This window comes from Myotis brandtii, unplaced genomic scaffold (genome assembly GCF_000412655.1).
Source record: "Myotis brandtii unplaced genomic scaffold, ASM41265v1 scaffold1857, whole genome shotgun sequence".
Classification (NCBI taxonomy): Eukaryota; Metazoa; Chordata; class Mammalia; order Chiroptera; family Vespertilionidae; genus Myotis; species Myotis brandtii.
In genome coordinates, this window is record NW_005356893.1 from 211,560 (window position 1) to 231,090 (window position 19,531).

At 49.7% G+C, this 19,531-nt stretch overlaps 1 protein-coding gene across 3 annotated transcripts in view; it reads left to right on the forward strand.

Annotated features, from left to right (window-relative positions):
• Positions 1-19,531, forward strand: part of GPR107 (G protein-coupled receptor 107) — a 41,594-nt gene that overhangs the window by 12,103 nt on the left and 9,960 nt on the right. For all 3 annotated transcript variants that reach the window (XR_001361679.1, XM_005864108.2, XM_014537950.1), the window contains exons 9-13: positions 1,795-1,870; positions 3,108-3,181; positions 3,604-3,721; positions 6,388-6,518; positions 9,983-10,026. Coding sequence is in view for 2 of the 3 variants with exons in the window: in XM_005864108.2 (XP_005864170.1) it covers positions 1,795-1,870; positions 3,108-3,181; positions 3,604-3,721; positions 6,388-6,518; positions 9,983-10,026 (443 nt within the window). In the remaining variant the exon portion in view is untranslated. The remainder of the gene's footprint in view (positions 1-1,794; positions 1,871-3,107; positions 3,182-3,603; positions 3,722-6,387; positions 6,519-9,982; positions 10,027-19,531) is intronic.

Here is a 19,531-nt window from a genome sequence, read left to right on the forward strand (position 1 = left end):
GATGTCCTGCTGTGTATACGTGGCTCCTCTCAGCTCTGTGCTGTCTGCCTTGGGCCCAGAGCCCCGGGGCAGTGGAGGGAAGCTGGTCGTTTTGAGTCAGGCACCTGGTGGTGGTTATTTTAGCTAATGTTCCCACAGCTCCTTGAGGTAGGCAAGTGTAGCCCCATTTTTAGAAGAGGTTACTGAGGTTTAGAGAGATGAAGGTCATCGGAATAGAACCAGTATTGGAGCCAGTTCTGTGTGGCTTTGGAGCCTGTGTTCTTTCTATCACATCACAGCCCCAGGCAGGAGGCAGGGAGGTTTTAACTAGGACTGCTAGCTAGTCGAGGTTGCTGGGGAGGGTTGGGGGGTGACAGTGGGCAGTTTTTCCCTGTGGTAAATCTAATTGCTATTCACAGTGACAGACTACTCTGGCCTTGACTTCCTTTTTGACTTTTGGGCACTAGGACAGGAAATTACCGGAGAGGAAATCATTCTGGAAACAGCATGTGTCTGTTCAGGGCGCGCCCTCCTTATCATCCTTGCAAGGCCCTCTCCTTCGTTTCCCTTCATTTCCTATCCCTTCTCTCATTCCTTCCCAACCACTCAAATGTGTTTATTATGTGTTTTCTGATATTCGTGCACTTTTATAAATTAGTAATGTTTATTCATGTTGCGTGTATTTTTTAAAAAAATTTTTTTAAATATTTTATTGATTTACAGAGAGGAAGGGAGAGGGATAGGGAGTTAGAAACATCGATGAAAGAGAAACATCGATCAGCTGCCTCCTGCACACCCCCTACTGGGGATGTGCCTGCAACCAAGGTACATGCCCTTGACCGGAATCGAACCTGGGACCCTTCAGTCCGCAGGCCGATGCTCTATCCACTGAGCCAAACCGGTTAGGGCAATGTTGCATGTATTTTTAATTTATGTAAACTATACTATCTATGGATATTATTATTAGCATTTTTCACATGGTGATACCTGTTCTGTTGATTTTTTTTGTCTGATGTCCCACTGTCCACATTGTACTGCTGTGGCTTTGCCGAATGTCTTGATACTCGAGTTGAAGTTTCCCGTGGCTCTTACTGAAGTCTGTGTTTTTTAATAGAGTTTTAACTTTTTCTCCAGAATGGTCTTGTGTGTCCTATTGGTTAAGTCCTGGGGGAGGTGGGAAAGGGTAGTGGAATGTACTGCTCAACAGCCCAAGGTGAACAGGCACCTGAGTGAGCCTGGGGTGGAAGTGGGTGCTTTACCCCACTGGCCTGGGGAGGTGGACAGGCACCTGAGTGAGCCTGGGGGTGGGGTGGAAGTGGGTGCTTTACCCCACTGGCCTGGGGTGTTTGGCAGGTTCCAGCCTTGAAGGGGAGCGAAGAGGGCACAGCCCTCCTTGTCACCTGGCGCTGAACCGCCTCCCCGGGGCTGCACATTTCCCCGTGAGCTGTAGCTCCTCCCCTCTGTTCACTGGGGTTTCAATGTCCGCAGATTCATCCAGTCCACTTCCTGTGGCCTTTCCCGATGGTTTCTGGGGAGAAAGCCTGTTCTGATTTCTGTCTCACGGTCTCAGACTCTTCAGGCTTCCGTGCATGACTCAGTTCCATTTGCAGTGTGGGCTTCCGTGGTAGAGGTGCCTCTAGGGCTCCTTCAAGGCCTGTTCTGCAACAGAAAGGACTTTTTAAAAAGGCTTCATGTTTGGTGTTTGCTTAGATTACATTTACTGCCTTCTTATAAAAACGTCTGATGCCCGAGGCTTCAAGCTGTCGTGTGGGAGAATGGAATATTTCTTTCATTCTTTTCTCTCTGTTTTTATAGGAACGATGTATTTAAAATTCACTGGTTGATGGCGGCCCTCCCTTTCACCAAGTCTCTTTCTTTGGTCTTCCATGCAGTATGTATTGGTATTTTGGGGTCATTTATGAAATGGTGTTCAATGCTGTATGACCAGGAAAATCAGTTAGGGGAAAGGGGATAGATCCGTGGGAAACCAAAGTGAAAGAACGCCTTTCTCAGGAAGCCTCTGACGGGAGGGGGCGGCTGGTCATGGGCGTAAAGCATTAGAGCCTCAGAGTACCAGACGGAGACACCCTCTGATAGCAGCGCAGGCCGGAGTTTCCCTCGGACACAGGCTTGTCTTCATTTCTTTGTTTGGGTGGAAAGTCATTTCTTATGAGGCTGCCACCTGCTGAAGTGTCCACGGCTCCCTCTTCCAGACCTTCCCGTGTTCCCATTGGATTGCAAGTCCAGTGTTGGCGCTCTTATTCGAGAGAAAATCGATGCTCTACACACAGAGGCATAAAACTGAACTGAGCTTTGACTATTTCACCCCGATGCTGATTGCCATGAGCCTGCCCCTGAGAATAAGGTCACAGCTCCCAGTTTGTAGACCTACGAGGCACCCGCAGGTGACAGTCTCCACATGTGCGCTACTTACTGCTGCACTTAGAACACCGTCAGGGGAAAAGTAGCAATAGCCACTTAGTCTGAAGAAAGGACAGGTATCTGGGTAATTTTTCATTTGGATCTGAGCTGATTTTTTTTTTTTTTTAACCATGTAGATAATGAGTGATGGGATCCTTGAGTGACTGTAATATCCAGGTAGCCGTGTATGATAGGATGAAAGATGTGTAAGAAACGTGTGTCCCCTTCGTGAGTTCTGCCAGGAGCATTTCAGTGCACTTCTGAAACGTGCCCCTTTAATTAAAATGAGATGCTGGCTTCAGGTAGCTCTAAATTCACAGATTTTCTCCCCCCAAAGAAAACAGTTTTCTAAGCTGGGTGATTCCATGTAGGTTTTTACTGAGTGACTGGGTGGTGAGAGGTAAAGTTCTCGGGTGGGACACTGAGAAGACCTGTGGCATCTGGACCATGGAGATTGGAAAGAGATGAGGCAGCCATTTGCCCGAGGGAATCACCTGCCTCAAGAGAGGGACCCAGGCTGCGCGTTAGTGACACTGAAACGTGTCAGTTTCTCAAGCTGGTTGACATTGTTCGCGCACTCATGTGCTTTATTGTGAATTGACAAGCGAGTCACTGGTCACCTTATCATGAGGTCTCTGTGGATTTCTGTTTGACTTCACTGGGTGGGGGCCCGCCATTGCCCTTTCTGAAATGCTGTTCGCTTGCAGATCGACTACCACTACATCTCCTCCCAGGGCTTCCCCATGGAAGGCTGGGCTGTCGTGTACTACATCACTCACCTGTAAGTATGCGGGGTGACTCGTGACGTACTCATACCGGGATGTGACATATCAGGTGTTGGGGAAGCCATAGCAGGAAGAGACCTGGCTCAGGTTGATGGCCCGCCCTCCTGTGCAGCCTGGCTGGGTTCCTGCCATGCCAAAGGTGTGTGGTGGACAGGTAGCTGTCCACACTTGAGAACTCGGGGCTATTGCGTGCCCCTGGGAGGGGGCTGCCTCCTTGTGGGGACTGGCTGCTCAGGTGATGGGCTGCATAGCTAACTATTTGTGTGCGGAAGACTTGCTCACTTAAGACGAACTTCCTGGATTTGGCCACCTGTCTTTTGCAAGAAGCACGTGAAATCATAGCATGAGCTGTGGAATCTAACTTGCAGGTGGGACTCCAAAGAGACCCATTTGTGTCTGTGACATTTTTCTTTTTCAGTTTGAAAGGGGCCCTGCTGTTCATCACCATCGCGCTCATTGGCACTGGCTGGGCTTTCATCAAGCACATCCTTTCCGATAAAGACAAAAAGATCTTCATGATTGTCATCCCTCTCCAGGTGAGGGACGCTCCTCCGCTGCGCTGCTCTGTCCCCCACGGAGCCGCTCCAGGCCTGTCTGGGAGCGGGGGTGGCCCACACAGAAACGCCAGCTTCTCCATGGGGAGTTCTGTTTCTGAATGTGGACAGGCCTAGGCCTCAGGCCACGGCACTGGGAGATGTTTGACCGTCAGTCATCTTTAACCGGCACATGGACACCTGTCCTTCAGTAGAGGGCTGCTGGCTTCTCTTCCTCACCCGTGTGTCCTGTAACCAAATGGGCCTCTTAGCAGAGGAACTCAGTACATAGCGATTTTGTTAAATTATTTTAAAATTCTGAATGACACCAGTGAGTTCCCACAAGGTAGATGTTGGCAAACATTTCTTAGAGCCTCCCTGTGCTTGGGGCCTCACCAGTGAGCCCGCAGGAGGAGCCTTGGAGCAGAGCCGGGCGGAAAGGGCCCGAGTAAACAGCGGTCCTAGCAGCGATGCACAGCCACTCTGCTCGGCCGAAGTGCTCCTGCTCGATAAAGTTGTTCTCGTCACCCGGGCTCATCTTGGAGCACACTGTCGATGTGGCAGGTGAGGGAAGGAAGAGGCCAGCCCCGGGCACGCAGGTCAGTCCGCTCAGCTCCGGCAACAAAGCCACTTCACATCAGTAATAAGGGATACACGTTACCGCTAAACCAGTGGTACACACCAGTTACTGAAGGGTTCCAAGGGAAGACTGGTCATCCAGACTCTGATGACCTGGGAGGCTTTATGTGTGGATGGGCCTTGCCTCGATGCTTAAGGAAAGAAAGATGACAAAGATGACAGAGGCCCAGGGGGAGTGGCAGCAGTATGAGGTGCTGTCCAGTGGACAGAGGTGCTGAGCTACCCAGGTCTTGGCTGATGAGCCGCCAGGGTCTAGAGCTCGTGAGTGACGAGCCCGGGCCTCTGCCCACTCTGCCACACCGCTCCCTGAGCCCCTTTTCCTCTTGTGGCCGCTCCCTCCCCTTCAGTGTGAACTTCCTCCCGGCCTAACTGTGCGGTGACAGGGCTCAGTCCTCCCCACTGCCCCCCATTTGTTCGTCCGGAGGAGCAGCGCACAGGGTTATGTGGCAGGTCACTCGAAGAAATGGCATTTAACAAGTAACTGTAAATTTCAACATGGAGACTAGCCTAGGAAGGCCTTGAACAGCAGCCTGAAAAGTTAAAACTGCTTCTATCTGGCCATGGGAGCCACTGCACATTTCTGTGTAAGAAGTGAGTGCTGCACAGAATGGCGTTTCAAGAGCGTTATTGCCCGTTGCTGCACACGGCACCTCGGGGACTGGAAGCCGAGGACACGTGCAGTTAGGAGTTCAGGCTGTGGAAGCCTGTTCTCCACTCTGTCTTCGCAGACGGAGCCTCAGAGACAGGTGCGAGGATAGACTGGGCTTCGGGAGGAGCCCGACACTGCGTGTCAGTGGGAGACTGGCATTTCAGAATCACTTTTGCGTTAGTATCCAGTGGTGTATGCTCCGTGGTGATTGAGCTGCGTAAGTCCTCGACAGAGAGAGAAACTGCACTTGGAGACTTCCCAATATAGCGCAGCGGATTTTGCATTTTTGTTAAAGTGGAACATGACGGTTGCGAACAGCACGGTCAGGCCGAGGATTGGGAGCACAGCCTCGTGGGAGGTGGGGGTGGGATTAGACGCTGCATCCACACCTAGCAGTGGTCTTTGAAAGAACATCTCCTAGGCTGTCCCCCGTGTGCCGAGTAGCACCGCAGGTTTCCAGGTGTTGCCGGCTCAGTTTAGGCAGCTGCAGGACTTCTCAGAGTACACAGAGAGCTTAACAACAGACTGAACACACGAGACAGAGCCCTGACTGGGGATGGAGGTAGAGCACGGGTGCAGCTGGACCTCCGTGGGAAGCACAGCTGGTCCCGAGAACAGGGGACCTGGACTGGAGTTACTCCTGGGAGGGCGATGTGGCTCCTCGGCCAGTGGCTGAAATCCGCCACTCTTGCCGCTCTGGTCTCTGATGACATCATCTGACACTTAGCAGAGGTACTGTCACTGAGGAGCCTGGGCATGTGGCTGAACAGGAAGTAAAGTGCAGCGCCTGGTGACTGCGAGGCCTAGGGTGCTTGAAAAACCACGCGGCCTGGGTAGCCGCTGCTGTACAACAGCCCCCATTCAGTCTCCGTTCTCTGTGGCTCGGGAGTCGGGAGAGGCTTAGCTGGGTAGGTCTGACTTGCTGTCCCAGCAGTTACAGCAGACAGAGGCCAGGGCTGGGCCACCTGGAAGTCTCCACTTGCCTCCTTCTGGGCTGGAGAGACTTGATCACATGGGGCGGGGGCTCCTGGGCTCTTTCTCTCTGCCTGGTCTCTTCATGGCAGCTCCAGGCAGGCGGACTTATTACAGGAAGGCCCTGGGCTCCACAGGTGTCTCTCTAGAGAGCCAGGCAGAAGCTGTGTCCTTTGACCTACCTGGGACATCACCTGGCGTCACTCCACCTTCCTCAGTTGGCCAGAGCAGTCACCAGCTCAGGAGCGAGCAGAGACGGCGTCTTGGTGGGAGAGAGCACGTGGGAGTGCTGCTGTGGCCATAGGTTGGGGGCCTACTGGCCCCAGTGTCCCCCTCCCTCCCTTGTTGGGGCTGCTGTTGTGAGAATCTACCTGTGTTCTGGGGCCTCACTGACTTCTCTGCCCTGTAGGTCCTGGCAAACGTGGCCTACATCATCATAGAATCCACCGAGGAGGGGACCACGGAGTATGCCTTGTGGAAGGATTCTCTGTTTCTGGTGGACCTGCTGTGCTGTGGGGCCATCCTCTTCCCAGTGGTGTGGTGAGTACCCACAGGGAGGGAGGCTGTGTGCACCCCATGAGGCTTGTCTGTCAAACCCGGCAGCTGGGCCAGCCATTCCCAAACTGGGAATCACACGGGGCATCTGTGTAAAACACACAGCTTTCTGGGTCCCAGACCATCTGAATCATCTCAGGACCCTGGCTTTTGTGTCCTGTCAGGTTCCCCAGGGGATCCTGATGGAGCTAGTCTGGCAGCCTGGCTGGTTTGTAGCGCAGGCTGGCAATAGAGAGTCTGGAAAGGAGAGCTTAGCAGCAATGTAAATAGCATGGATTTGGAAGGAAAGGAGTTGAAGAAAGCCCATAAATAAGCTCTTCTTGCCAAGGTAGATGGGAAAAAAGGAAGTACATTAACATAAAACTAGTGCTAGTGCCCAGCCCAGGTGGCTTAGTGGTTAAGGATTGACTCGTCAACCAGGAGCAGCAGGTTCCAGGGGCACATGCCTGCACGCCCCCTACTGGGTATCAAGCCAGTTGCGGGCTCTATTCCGGTAGGGGGCGTGCAAGAGGCAGCGATCAATGATTCTCTCTCACCATTGATGTTTCTACCCCCTCTCCCTTCCTCTCTGAATCAATAACATTTTTTTAAAAACCTAGTGCTAGTTCTGAGCATGTAAACATTTGGACATCCTCCAGAACGGTGGCTTTCCTCCTGGAAATGGCAGGCGTTGGATGCAGAGCTTGTAAAGAAGTGTGAGGCCAAGTCAGCGCTTGATGAGAAAATGTCCTCATTAAGCCTCATGCACCTGAAGGCAGTTCTTGGTCCACTGGGAAGCAAGTAGAGGGAAACGGCTAGCAAAAATAATGATCCAGTTCCGTGCTCCTTGAAAGCAATTAATTATTTTGGAATAAACTTTAAAAACAGTAGATTTCCTGCTTCCTATTAGAGGTGAGGTTTTCCACACTGCAATGCCCCATGCACTTAAGTTAATATTTTTTAGGATCCTGGGTTTATAGGTCATTTACTTATTCTGATTATTTAGGACATGGTGTCAGTGGAGCGTAGTCCTCATTCCAGTCAATTAGATTCACTCTTAATTGGTTCAGGAGCAAGCACAGAGACGACATCTTGGTGGGAGAGAGCACGTGGGAGTACTTAACCCTCATTCCGTACATCACGCGTGTACAGGTAATTCAGCAGAGAAGAGAATTCGAATGAGCTATTTTATCTCTGCAGCCTCCTCACATCCTGCCCAGGAATAAGTTAACTCAGGTGTCTGTGACAAGATGGCCAGCATTGTCTTCAGGCAGGAAGTGTCCTGGGAGCATTTGAGATCATGTCCCCCAGTGTATATCATCAGTTAAACACATACAAACATTTCAAAAGAAAGAGCAGCCTGTTGCTCAGGAACAGAGTAAGACTACTCACACCTGCCACTCAGCAAAGTAGAAGGGTCAGGGACGCACGGGGAGACCCAGACACGCTGTAGAGGCACAAAGGACCACTGCCTGCCTCTTGCTCCTTACAGCACTGACAAGCAGATGCCGCAGGCAAGCTTCTGTCAGGTAAACATTCTGAAAAGCTGTACAAGAGAAAAGTCAAGTACCAGAGGAGATTTAAGAAGCAGCCACATTTGGACATGAAGTGCACAGTGTTTGGAAAGGTTATGGATGGTCTGGAGGCTCTAGATCAAGCATGTCAAACTCAAAGGCTAACATGTGACAAATAAGCTAGGTTTAAGGTTATGTGGGCCGCAAAAAGACCAAAGCTTCAATTTTCGTAGAAACGTAGGTTTATTTCGATAGAGACATGCTAAATACAAAGGGCTGAAATAAATGAGTAATTGTTAACGTAAAATAATAGAACATTTTAATAAAAATTAATACTTTTTCTTGAACATTAACTTACCAGACACTGAATAACTGCACAAATTAATAAGCGAAACGCAAATAAACCTATTTTTCTTTTTCTCTGAAAGCGAAATATTTCCTGTTGTGCACAGCAAACAAGTCAGTACAAGACTAATGACGTGGCAATGGGCTAAAATATTCGCTGCTAGTATTAGTGGAGAGAAATGGTGCGCCTGCACGTAAGGCACATAAGGGAAATGAATGCAACACGATATTGTGAAAATTAAGTTACAAAATTTTTATTAAAACATTTCTTACATACCATACGTTGGCTGGGCCGCAAAAATATTCCTTGTGGGCCCAGAGTTTGACATACTTGCTCTAGATCAATTGGAGACATAACCAATAAATGAGATGTATTTGATCTCTTAATGCCTCATTATGCCTCGTTTAAATAAACGAGGCATGTGGCCTACTGGCCACAAGTTTGACATGCTTGATGTACACATTAAGGATTCGTGCCAACCCATTTGCTCAGTAGCTGTAACAGACATGGGCAGCTACTTGGCAAACTATTTGAGGAACACACCTGTCGTGGTTTACTCACTTTTAATTATGTCAGAGGTTGCATCATCCTGCTTGATCATAACTAAGATCTCCTGAGCTGGTGGTTCCACTGGGAACCAGATGGTTCTTACTCCCATTCTTACACCATATCCTTTACCATAATTGATGTCTAATGTATTTGTTTAAGTTTAATTTTTGTTACATAAAAACATTCACTTTTAAATGCTGAGTCTCAAATCAGTCATTTTTGAGCATCCTAGTTATAAATTCCTACTATATCTAAAAAACACACAAAACATTCCAATCCAGCAGCATTGGTTTGGTGTCACCTTTGTGCTACTTACTTTCAGGTGTTGCTCCATTCAGTTCTAACAAGTGGGCAGACCACGGGGGTTTTAGGAGAAGTAATTCATTCACAGTCAAGTGGAGAGTGGTGGACTCCAGCCGGGTCTGACCGTCTTCCCCCTGGCCCATAGCTGCCTGTGTTGTGCTCATCCTTAAAACGGTCTTTCCCTGGGTGAACTCTACCTAGAACTCTGATCTGCAGTTTCTTTAATCATATTAATGCTCTCCTGCCAAAACTGTAATGACGGTCATTAGTTACCAGCACATCCCAGCCGGAAAAGAGACTCCCTGGAGGCCTGCATTTTTCAGCCAAGTTACAAATCTCTAGTCAGTGAAAGGCTGAGTTTGTGTGAAGCCATGTGCACAGCTCCTAGACCTAGACGTTCAAACCCATTCTCTCCAGGGAGCAGGTGAGATCCATGATGCTCCATTTTCTTAGTGGGGGATGGGGGTGGGGGGTAGTCGTAGGAATGAGATTAGCGAGATCAGGAATGTTTGTCTCCTCATGCCCAGGCCTCTGCCAGACAGTTTTTGGTCAGCAGGGCATCTGTACCTTAGGCTTATGCACCATACATGCTGAAGTGATGATCGAGGATCACGTGGTTAGGGAGAGTCTAAAATCGTCCAGTTTAACCCTTTGAATTTATAATCGAGGATTTCAAGGCCTTAAGTTACTGGCCCTGGAAGTAGAGAGGAGTGCAGATTTGTTAGCTAACCTTTTGTTCCCCAAATGTTTGTTTTTAGGTCAATCAGGCATTTACAAGAAGCATCGGCAACAGATGGAAAAGGCAAGTTCCCTGGAGCTCTCTTCCGGCTGCTCAGCCTTCCCCAAAGCCATGCGCCTGGGCACTGCTGGGAGGTGGAGGAGGAAGGGTGTGTCTCTGGGCTGTCTCCGCAGGAGCAGAATGGGGGCGCCCGTTTGGGGAGCTTGGGGGCTTTGTAAGAGCCGCCAAAGGATGTTTGGTGAAGACGACACAGATGGCACACAATGCAGAGCCCTGCTGTGTGAGGAGGCTTGGGGGTGACCGCTGCTTATTATAAGCTGGTTCATGTCATTTCCACTCATGAGCGTGATTTCCACCTTCTCAAAACTGAGTCAGAAAGAGGAATCTTGTCTTGGAAGGAGCAGGCAGCCCTTCACTGTGAGAGTGGTGGTTTATGGATGGGATGGCTCTGTGTAGAGCATCCATCCCTGCTGATTTAACACGCTTCCAAAGTGGACGTGTTGGTATTAATGTAAAGTGAGCCTGCTGCCGGAAAGAGCCTTGAAACTCTGCTTTTTAAATGGTTGTGCCATTAAGGCCCTTTTGCGTCTCCTTGATTTTCCAACCACGCCTGCTACGTCAGAGAAGCCACAGAGAAAATGTCTTGTGTGTTCCTGGGCTTATTGGAATAATGTCCACGACTGCAGGCCGTCCGGTGTTGGGGGTGGGCGTTGGGAGCACTGCTCTCAGAGGTGGGAGCCGCCTCTGGGTCCATGAGATCACCACTCAGCGCTGATAGTGATGTTCTTTTTTTTTTTTTTTAATTTTATATTTTTTGCCAAGTGGGTTTTTTTTTGTTTTTGTTTTTTAGGATCTTATACCTTTTCTTTCCTAGTTTTTAAAGAAAATATATTTATTTTTATTGATTTCAGAGAGGGATAGACAGATAGAAACATCAATGATGAGAGAGAATTATTGATAGGCTGCCTTCTGCACGCCTCCTACTGGGGATCGAGCCCACAACCCAGGCATGTGCCCTTGGCTGGAATTGAACCTGGGACCCTTCAGTCCGCAGGCCAACGCTCTATCCACTGAGCCAAACCGGCTAGGGCTGGTAGTGATGTTCTTTAAGGCAGGTTATTCATTTGTTGTTAAATGTAAGTTTTGTTGCTGATCTGTTTTCTGATTATAAAAGTAATGTGGATTCCGTTTAGGAAATGTGGAAAACAGATAGTAGGTACCAATCTTATTTCACATTTGCTATTCAATTAATGTCAGGTCATTTCTTAAAAGTGAATTAAACCTGATTAAGGCTTCACACCAGTGTTGGGCAAGATCCTGGGGTTCTTAGGGCACAGCATTCGGGAGTATTCCTGATTTGGCCGAAATAGCTTCTGTTGCGATTCCTGCTCTCTGGCCCGTGTAACGCTCTTGCTCAGCGCAGCCTGCTGTGTGAGGTTCCTGCCTAGACTGGGAGCCCTGGGCAGTGCTCAGAGCCCCTCTCCCAAGGCCTACCCCACAAGTCTTCTGCTTATATCGTGCTGCGGAGCCTTCCTCCAAGCCATGGCACTCCCAGAGCCATCCTGCCTTCTGGGAAGGGGGGAGAGGAAAATTGCAAAAAATAAAAAATAAATTAGAATTTAAGTAAAGCACCTTACAAACAGAAAACAGAAAAATCCAAAGCAGAAAATAAGAACCAACCTTCTGGGTATAATTATAGTTTGGAGCTATTCTTGTTTTTTGTTTTTTCTTCTTCAATGCACATTATAAGTTGCTTTTATCATTTTTGTAACTTAATGAATAGGTCTTTCTCTTAATTTATTATATTGACATGAGACATTTTATTTGTCATCTCTATACACTTCAATATTTTGGACTTGTTTTTTGACTGTTTCGCTGGTCAGCTGAAAATGTTTGAGAATCCCAAGGGCAATGCTTTTTGGTTGATAAATTTAATCTGTGCTTTTTTTCTTGGCTTCATCCTTCCCCCCCTTTCATTCTTCCTCACCTCCATCATTCTGGCCCCTCTGTCTCTGCCTTCCCCACCTTGCGTTTAGAAGGCGTGGGGCCTGTCTCTGTGGCCGTTCATTCCATGAGAGGTTGGTCATTGGCTGAAGACTTACTAAGCTCTGGCGGGGTAGATAGCACAGCAGGTGAAGCCCAGGATGGGTCTTGTCCCCCAGCAGCTGTAGTAAAGAGAAAGGAAAGCTTTTGTCCTCACCTGGGGCACATGAGGCAGTTCCTCGTTTGTCCCACCAGGTGACAGCAGAGAGCGAATATGAAAACAGGAAGTCACGCAAGCACACCAGGACTCATTCACCATTCTCAGGATGACATACTGTTAAAGCACCCATTCCTCATCAGCAAATACCGCGAGCCCTTTGAAAGGGGACAGAGTAGATTAGAATAGGGATGTCTTCCGAGTTGATTTAGGCCACGGGATGCATTTAAGCTAATCCGCAAATGCATATTTCAGTCCGTACTTTGAAAAATGCTTATGCTTGTGACACTTCCAGAGTCAGGGCGGCCTGTTCCCAAGGCTGGGGTCTGCCCTGCAGAGAACTCACAGGAACAGCACACATCCACCCCCACTCCGCCCCCCAGTGCTGGGAGCCAGCCTGAGTATGACTGCAGAGTGGCTGCGCCTTGCGTGTCCGTCCACTCCAGGACAGACGCAGGCGGTGCCAGAAAGCTGGAGTGAGCCCGTGGCTGACTGACCGAGGTTCCGGGATACTGTGGTCGACCCGCTGTGCCCCTCAGCTCACCCCACCCGAGGTCTAGCCCATCCTAGAGGCCACTGGCAAAGTGAAGGCCAGGGGCAGGAATGTCTCCTGGATTTGGAAGCAGTTGCTGCATGGAACCTGTTCTTAGGCTCATTATTCCACTGACTCATTGCGTGACCTTGACACTGACCTGGGCGTGAGTCTCGGTGTAAGTGCAGTCCAGGCTGACTAACTGCAAGTAGGGGAGGCGCTGTGTATAGTCGTCCTGGGCCCGGGGCTGCACTCGGCGTGCAGGGGCTGTTTGTTTGGGTTCTGTATACTTCTTTGTGTCTGGATTCCTTTTGACCGAACCCGAGGGAAACATAAGGATGAAGCTGCCCACTGTCCTTAAGCTGTATCTTTGTCTCTTGTCACACACCCGCCTCTGTCAGGTCCTGTCATTTTGAGTCACTGCTGGCTGTGTCCTCTGGGAGGAAGTGTAATTGAGTCTCACACGGCACGCCGAGCTGTGGGCCCTGCTTGCCTGCCAAGCTTTCCTGGCTGGCACTGCTCTTGCGCCTGCATCCCTGTCGGCTCCTCTCCAGTGTCGCTACCTTAGAGGACTGGCTTGGGGGTGTGCACTGTACATTTATTCACGATTTCTGCTCCTGATCACCTATTTTTTCTTGTTTCTGAGGAAAATTTAGAGGACATATTCTGAGAAATTTTAGCCTTTATATGTGAGCTTCCAAAGCATGTAAGCCGATAGCAATTGGCCAGTTGGGTTTATGGAGGCTTTGTTCTGAGCTGCTGTAGCCGTAAGTATTTGTGAGAGCAGCAGTTCACAAGAGGGTCCTTGGGGTCAAAACTACTTTTCTAATAAGACATGCCCAGCCTTTTCCGCTGTTGACATTTGCACCGATGGTGCAAAAGCAGAAGTGGGTCAAACAGCTGGCACTGAGTGGGGTTCAAGGCAGCGGCACCACAGTATACGAGGGGCCAGTGCATTCTTCATTGCCACCTGCCTGCAGGGGGTGGGAAAGGCTCGTTTCAAGAGTGGCCTTGATGGATAGTGGACACCACATGAGTTTGTCTTTTCACATCCTGTGTGATGGGCGGGCCGTGTGCGGGAAGCACTTGTGCTGGGTGCCGCAGCTGGCGCTGTCTGAGGAAGCCTGGGCAGGGGTCTGAATGGCAGGCTGCACTGGCCGCTCTCCTCTTGGGACACCTCTGGTATTTGAAAGAATGATGGCAGTCACGTTGTGGTTACCCAGACTGCGTTTTGGCAGACTTTTTTTCCTCTTCCGTGTCAGACGGGTAATGTGCCCGTGCTGTAACAAGGTTTGAGGGAGGCACATCTCCCACAAGGATGTGAACACCCAATCGTCACCCTTATGAACCACAAAGGATCCGACATTTTCTTGAAAATGATCAAAGTAAGCATGTCACTTCAGGAAAACAGCTACAAGTATTTGTCGCCAGTGACCTAATTCTCTCTTGAAAGCACAATTTTTAATTTAGGAAAACTTGGGTCCACCACTGCAGGCTCAACAGCTTCTGGTTCTTAAAAGACTTCTGATGGGAGCAGGGCTGATAGTAACAAAAGTGACTGTAAAGAAAGTATTTATGTTAAAAGTTGCATGTTTCCAAGATGTGCCGAGCACAGTGGAACAGTATTCTTCACCGGATCGGCGCATGTCACACAACCGCCGCGTGAACACCAGAGTCCCTTCAGAGTGCAGCATGGACCAGAGGGGTCAGTGTGACAGCGAGAAAGTTCATGGCTACAGTCTCAGAGTCCCCTCCATCTTTCAGCACCTGCCATTTGTCAAGTTTTAGTGTAAAGACTGCTCACAGCTACCTGACAGGGCCTGCATCTCTCCTAAGGCCATACTTTCTCCATCTCCTTCAACCAAACACTCCTTCCCAGCACACTGGGAGTCCACTGTGTTCACTCAGCTAGACAGGAGAGACAGTGACAAAAGTGGGGAACAGTCCCACGCTTCTCAGGAAAATTTCCGTTATTTTTTAAGAAAAATATTATTTATGAATGTTGTCACTTTTAAATGAATTATTAAAATATTAGAGGCCGGTGCACAGATTCGTGCACCGGTGGGGTCCCTCGGCCTGGCCTGTGGGGATCCAGCCAAAACCAGCTCTCCAACATCCCCTAGGGGTCCCAGATTGCGAGAGGGTGCAGGTCAGGCCAAGGGACCCCACTGCACCGGGCCTCTAGTATGCATATAAGATCTTTGGTTAATCTCTTCCTGCCCTCCCCTCTCCCCCCTTCCCTCTAAGATTCATCAGTTTGTTCCATGTTTCCATGCCTGTGGTTTCCGCTCCTGGGTTGAGCGTCTGCCCCCTGGTGGTCAGTGCGCATCATAGCTACCAGTTGACCAGTCGCTTAGGCTTTTATATATATAGGTTTTTAAAATTTGTTGTGGTTTCTAATGTGGTAAATATTGATAGATTTTACCAACATAAACAGAAGTTCTTGGGGGTTCTCAATAATTTTTAAAAGTGTGAAGGGGTCCTGAGACCAAAGGTTTGAGAACCATGTATTAGGGATGAAGCTGCTTGAGTCTCTTGTTGTCATGACGACCATGAATGGGCCTGAAAGGCTGCCTCATTCTTTTTTCCTGTGCTGTTGAGCTCATTTCAAGCTTCCTTGGTCAGGTTCTTGTGACTATTTAAGAAATCCATTTGTTCTGTGCAGTTAATGCCAAAAAAATGTTTTATTTGGGTGTTTTCATAGAAACAAACCTAATGAAAAACCCACTGACGAGAAAGAAGAAGTGCCCCACCTGTTTTTGTAAATAGTTCTGTTGGAACACAGCCATGCCCATTGTATGTGTTGTCTTTTGCTACTGCGCCACAGTCGATTAGTTATGGCAGAGACCGTCGGCCCACAAGGCCTAAAACACTTGTTTTCCAGTCCTTTTCAGAGAGCCTGCCCACACCTGGCTGCCACAGACAGTGCAGTGATGTTGCCTGCCAGCTTCCCAGTGAGCACTTTGAAAGCTATGAAGCTCACACGGATGTAAGAAGTTACCATGTTTAGCCCAGCCAGTGTGTTTCAGTGGTGAGCGTCGACCTATTGAACCAGGGGGGTCACGGTTCGATTCCCAGTCAGGACACATGCCTGGGTTGCTGGCTCAATCCCCAGTGTGGGGTGTGAAGGAGGCAGCCAGTCAATGTTTCTCTCTCATTGATGTTTCTGTCTCTCCCTCTCCTTCCTCTCTAAAATCAATTTTTAAGAAGTATTTAAATGTATATTGGAAATGTATTTTGAACCACTTTTCATGTGACAGTTTGAAAATCAAGAAATTTTATCCTTTATCACAGCCTTTTTCATATTTGCTCTGGATCCCGTGTTTGTGAGATGGATTAGTGGGGTATCCTCTTAGTGGAGGCCAGATGGCACCCCGTAGGCTAATCACTCTCCAGAATGGACACTTCGGACCAGTGTGGTCCCAGGTCAGCTTTCAGGGCTGTGCTGGACCCTGACATGAGAAGCTGCCTGTCCCCCTGTGCAGTGTGCTCGAGCCCCATCCTCAGCAGATTGGAAGCGCCGAGGGTGGGAGCGAGTCACAGCAATGATGCCATTCGCTTTGCCGTCATCATTTCTTTTATTTTTGTGTTTGATTGAAAAGTCCCTCTGCAGTGCAGCAGGGAGAAAGCAGGAGAAAAGGATGATGGGTAGATAGGGATGTTTTTAAGCCTCGAGGCTTTCCTCACACCAGGGAAAGATTGTTTTGGAAATTTTTTACCCTTTAAGTGGCAGCTGTGGGCCTTTGCTCTGTGTCCCATAAATCAGTTAGGATTAACTCCTCGAGATGGATGGCTGGCAACCCCTGGGCATGGCCTGGCATTTTGAGCCGTGATTGCATCTGAGCAGCCAGTGGATTACAGAGCTGTGGGTGCCTTTCTCTTAGCGCAGACTGTAGGCGAGTTGGATTTGAGGACTGGCCTTTCTACTTATAAGCTGTGTGACCCTGGTCATTGACTAACCCCAGGCCTGTCTGTCACCTGTGAGGCTGCCCTCCCTCTTAGAGGCTGCGTGAGGATTAGTGAGATGAATCCCAGACAGTGACCAGCCCGGTGCCTGGCACACAGTTGGCACCTAGTAGGTGGTGAGGACCAGCGCCATTGTTCTATTGTCAGGTTCCCACACTGTCCAGGGAGAGCTGGGAGGTAGGGGTGGCGGCTGTCTCCTTGCCAGCCCGCGGGCTGCTCTTTGGCTCAGGGAGGAAAGGCCAGTCTGGGGAAGGGGAGGCACCCCCCCCCCCCCCCCCCCATTTGCTCTTTTTCTGCTGGGTCAGAGAGAGTACTGACTTGTTAGCATTCAAAAGGGCTGGGCACTTTCTGCCTCAGCGGGCATTTGTTCTGTTCTCGTCATTAAAAAGCACGTGCAAAAAAAATCCTTTTTTTTTTTTTTTTTTATTTTTTTTTTTGAAAGTATTACATATGTCCCCTTTAATCTTCATGTTGAAAGTATTACATATGTCCCCTTTTTTCCCATCTGGCCGTTTTTTTGTGATGGGAGGAAGAGGGATCCTCCAGCAGGTCAGCCTGCAGGAGCTCCTGAAGCAGGTGTGCATGCTCTGCCTCCCTGCCCCCAGCTCTCCTCCCTGTTCCCCGGGAGGTTTTCAGTGAAGTGGGTGATTCTGTGCTCGCGAGGTTAAGAAGCACTGCCATAGCCCTATGGCTCAGTGGATAGAACGTCAGCCTGCGGACTGTAGAGTCCCGGGCTCAATTCCAGTCAAGGGCACATGCCCGGGTTGTGGGCTCGATCCCCAGTGTGGGATGTGCAGGAGGCAGCCGATCAGTGATTCTCTTTCATCATTGATGTTTCTATCTCTCGCTCCCTCTCCCTTTCTCTCTGAAATCAATTAAAATACAGTAGGGCCTCGGGTTACGTTGGAGATCCGTTCCTACGGCGACCTAACGTGATTTTCGCCATAAGTCGGAACCCACCTACATAAGCACCTATGACACTCACATGGAGCACAGACACAGCAGTAATGAAGTGAAACAGTAAAAAAAATTTAAAAGAAAGATAACAATTCCTGACCTTTTCTTGTGGTAAATAAATAATAAAAAACATAAAGCACATATGTACATACGTCGAAATGATGGAACTTTTAAAAAATATATATATATATTTTATTGATTTTTTACAGAGAGGAAGGGAGAGGGATAGAGAGTTAGAAACATCAATGAGAGAGAAACATCCATCAGCTGCCTCCTGCACACTCCCTACTGGGGATGTGCCCGCAACCAAGGTACATGCCCTTGACCGGAATCGAACCTGGGACCCTTGAGTCCGCAGGCGGATGCTCTATCCACTGAGCAAAACCGGTTAGGGCGGAACTTTTTTATAAATAAATGGGAGATGGCGACGTAACCACGAAACGACATACGTCAAGTCCGACGTAACCTGAGGACTGCCTATATATTAAAAAAAAGAAAGAAAAAAGCAGCAGCACTTCCATAAAGAAATTCTCCAAATGAGGAGACGCTGCTGAGGAGTGCCAGCCGGCCTTGCACCCTGCGTGATGATGGTGCCAGCCCTGGAATGTAGGTCTCCTGGCTCCTGCCCGAGGCATTTTTCTTCTCGCCATGCTCATTCTTTTACCATATTTGCTGTTCCTTGTGGTGGGTCAGAAATAGCCAGCCCAGACTTGGTGAGCCTTTTACTCCCCGGGGCCCAGCCCGTTGTGGCCCGTGAACGGCAAGCTGTCCGCGTTCTGAACTCCCGGGAAAGCTTTTCTGGAAGAAGCTGGGAGGTTTGGGATTCCAGGCTGCGTCCTGCTGCGTCATTGCTCGTTTGTTCAGCTGGTGAAGTGTCCCTCCTGGAGCGGGCGTCCCGGGCACACGTCCAGGGAGCACTGCGTCCGGGGAGCCCCGGGCCCGCTGGCAGTCCCACGTCGCCATTGTTCCAGCTTGGATTTGTGCCTGAGGGGCAGCCACCGGAACACAGTAAACGCCACATTTGGTGTTTGATCCATCCGGTTAATCCTAATGTGATCCTGATCCTGTGCCTCAGCCACTCCCCAGGTGCTCGCTCTGCTGCCCCAACAGCCCCAGTGCAGGCATTGGTGTTCTTGTTTCACAGATGAAGAAACAGACTCAGAGAGGTTAGGAGGCTTCCCTGAGGTGACACAGCCAGGAAGTGGCAGGTCCTGCCCTGTTACCCACTCCTGTTCCTTGCTCCTCCCTCCCTTCACTGCCTCAGCTGTGACTATAACACCCATGTGGGCCCCGGGAGCCTGATCCCAAGGCCCACAGTCTTGTAGGCAGAAGTCTTGCACGTGACTGTCACACTGGTGCGTTTGGGAGCTCTGCTTGTTGTGGCTGCATTTCTTAGACAACACTGGTTGTTCCCAAGGCCCACTTGTCAGTCCCAGCGCGTGTCCTGGATGGCGTGGCATCCGTGCCCGTGCTGATGACTCCTCTGGGTGCAGAGTGGTTCGTGCCAGTCTCACGGTCAGCCTGCAGGTGACGTGGTGATACATGTGACACCAGGGAGATGTTAGGACAGCGCCTTCCACTCCCTCCCTCACTGCCCACGTTGTCGGAACCCCTCTGCTTTCTCTCAACCAGCCCTCTCTCCCCACCCTTGCTTTCCTTCCCTGTGACAGGGAGTGGGCCATCAGACTTCACCTGAAGAATTCTCTCTGGTCCTCGGCCTCATCGCCTTGTCCTTCCATCTCCCCAGCCAGCCAGCAGGCGGGATCAGCCTGGCTCACTGCCCGCCCACTGCTGTGCACTGAGAAATCCCTCACCACCTTTTAGAGGGGCCTCCACAAATCCAAGGGTTTTGACCTCAGTTGGGCTCCTTTTTGGTTCTGTCCATCCTTTCTCCAGAGAGATTGTTCTAAAAT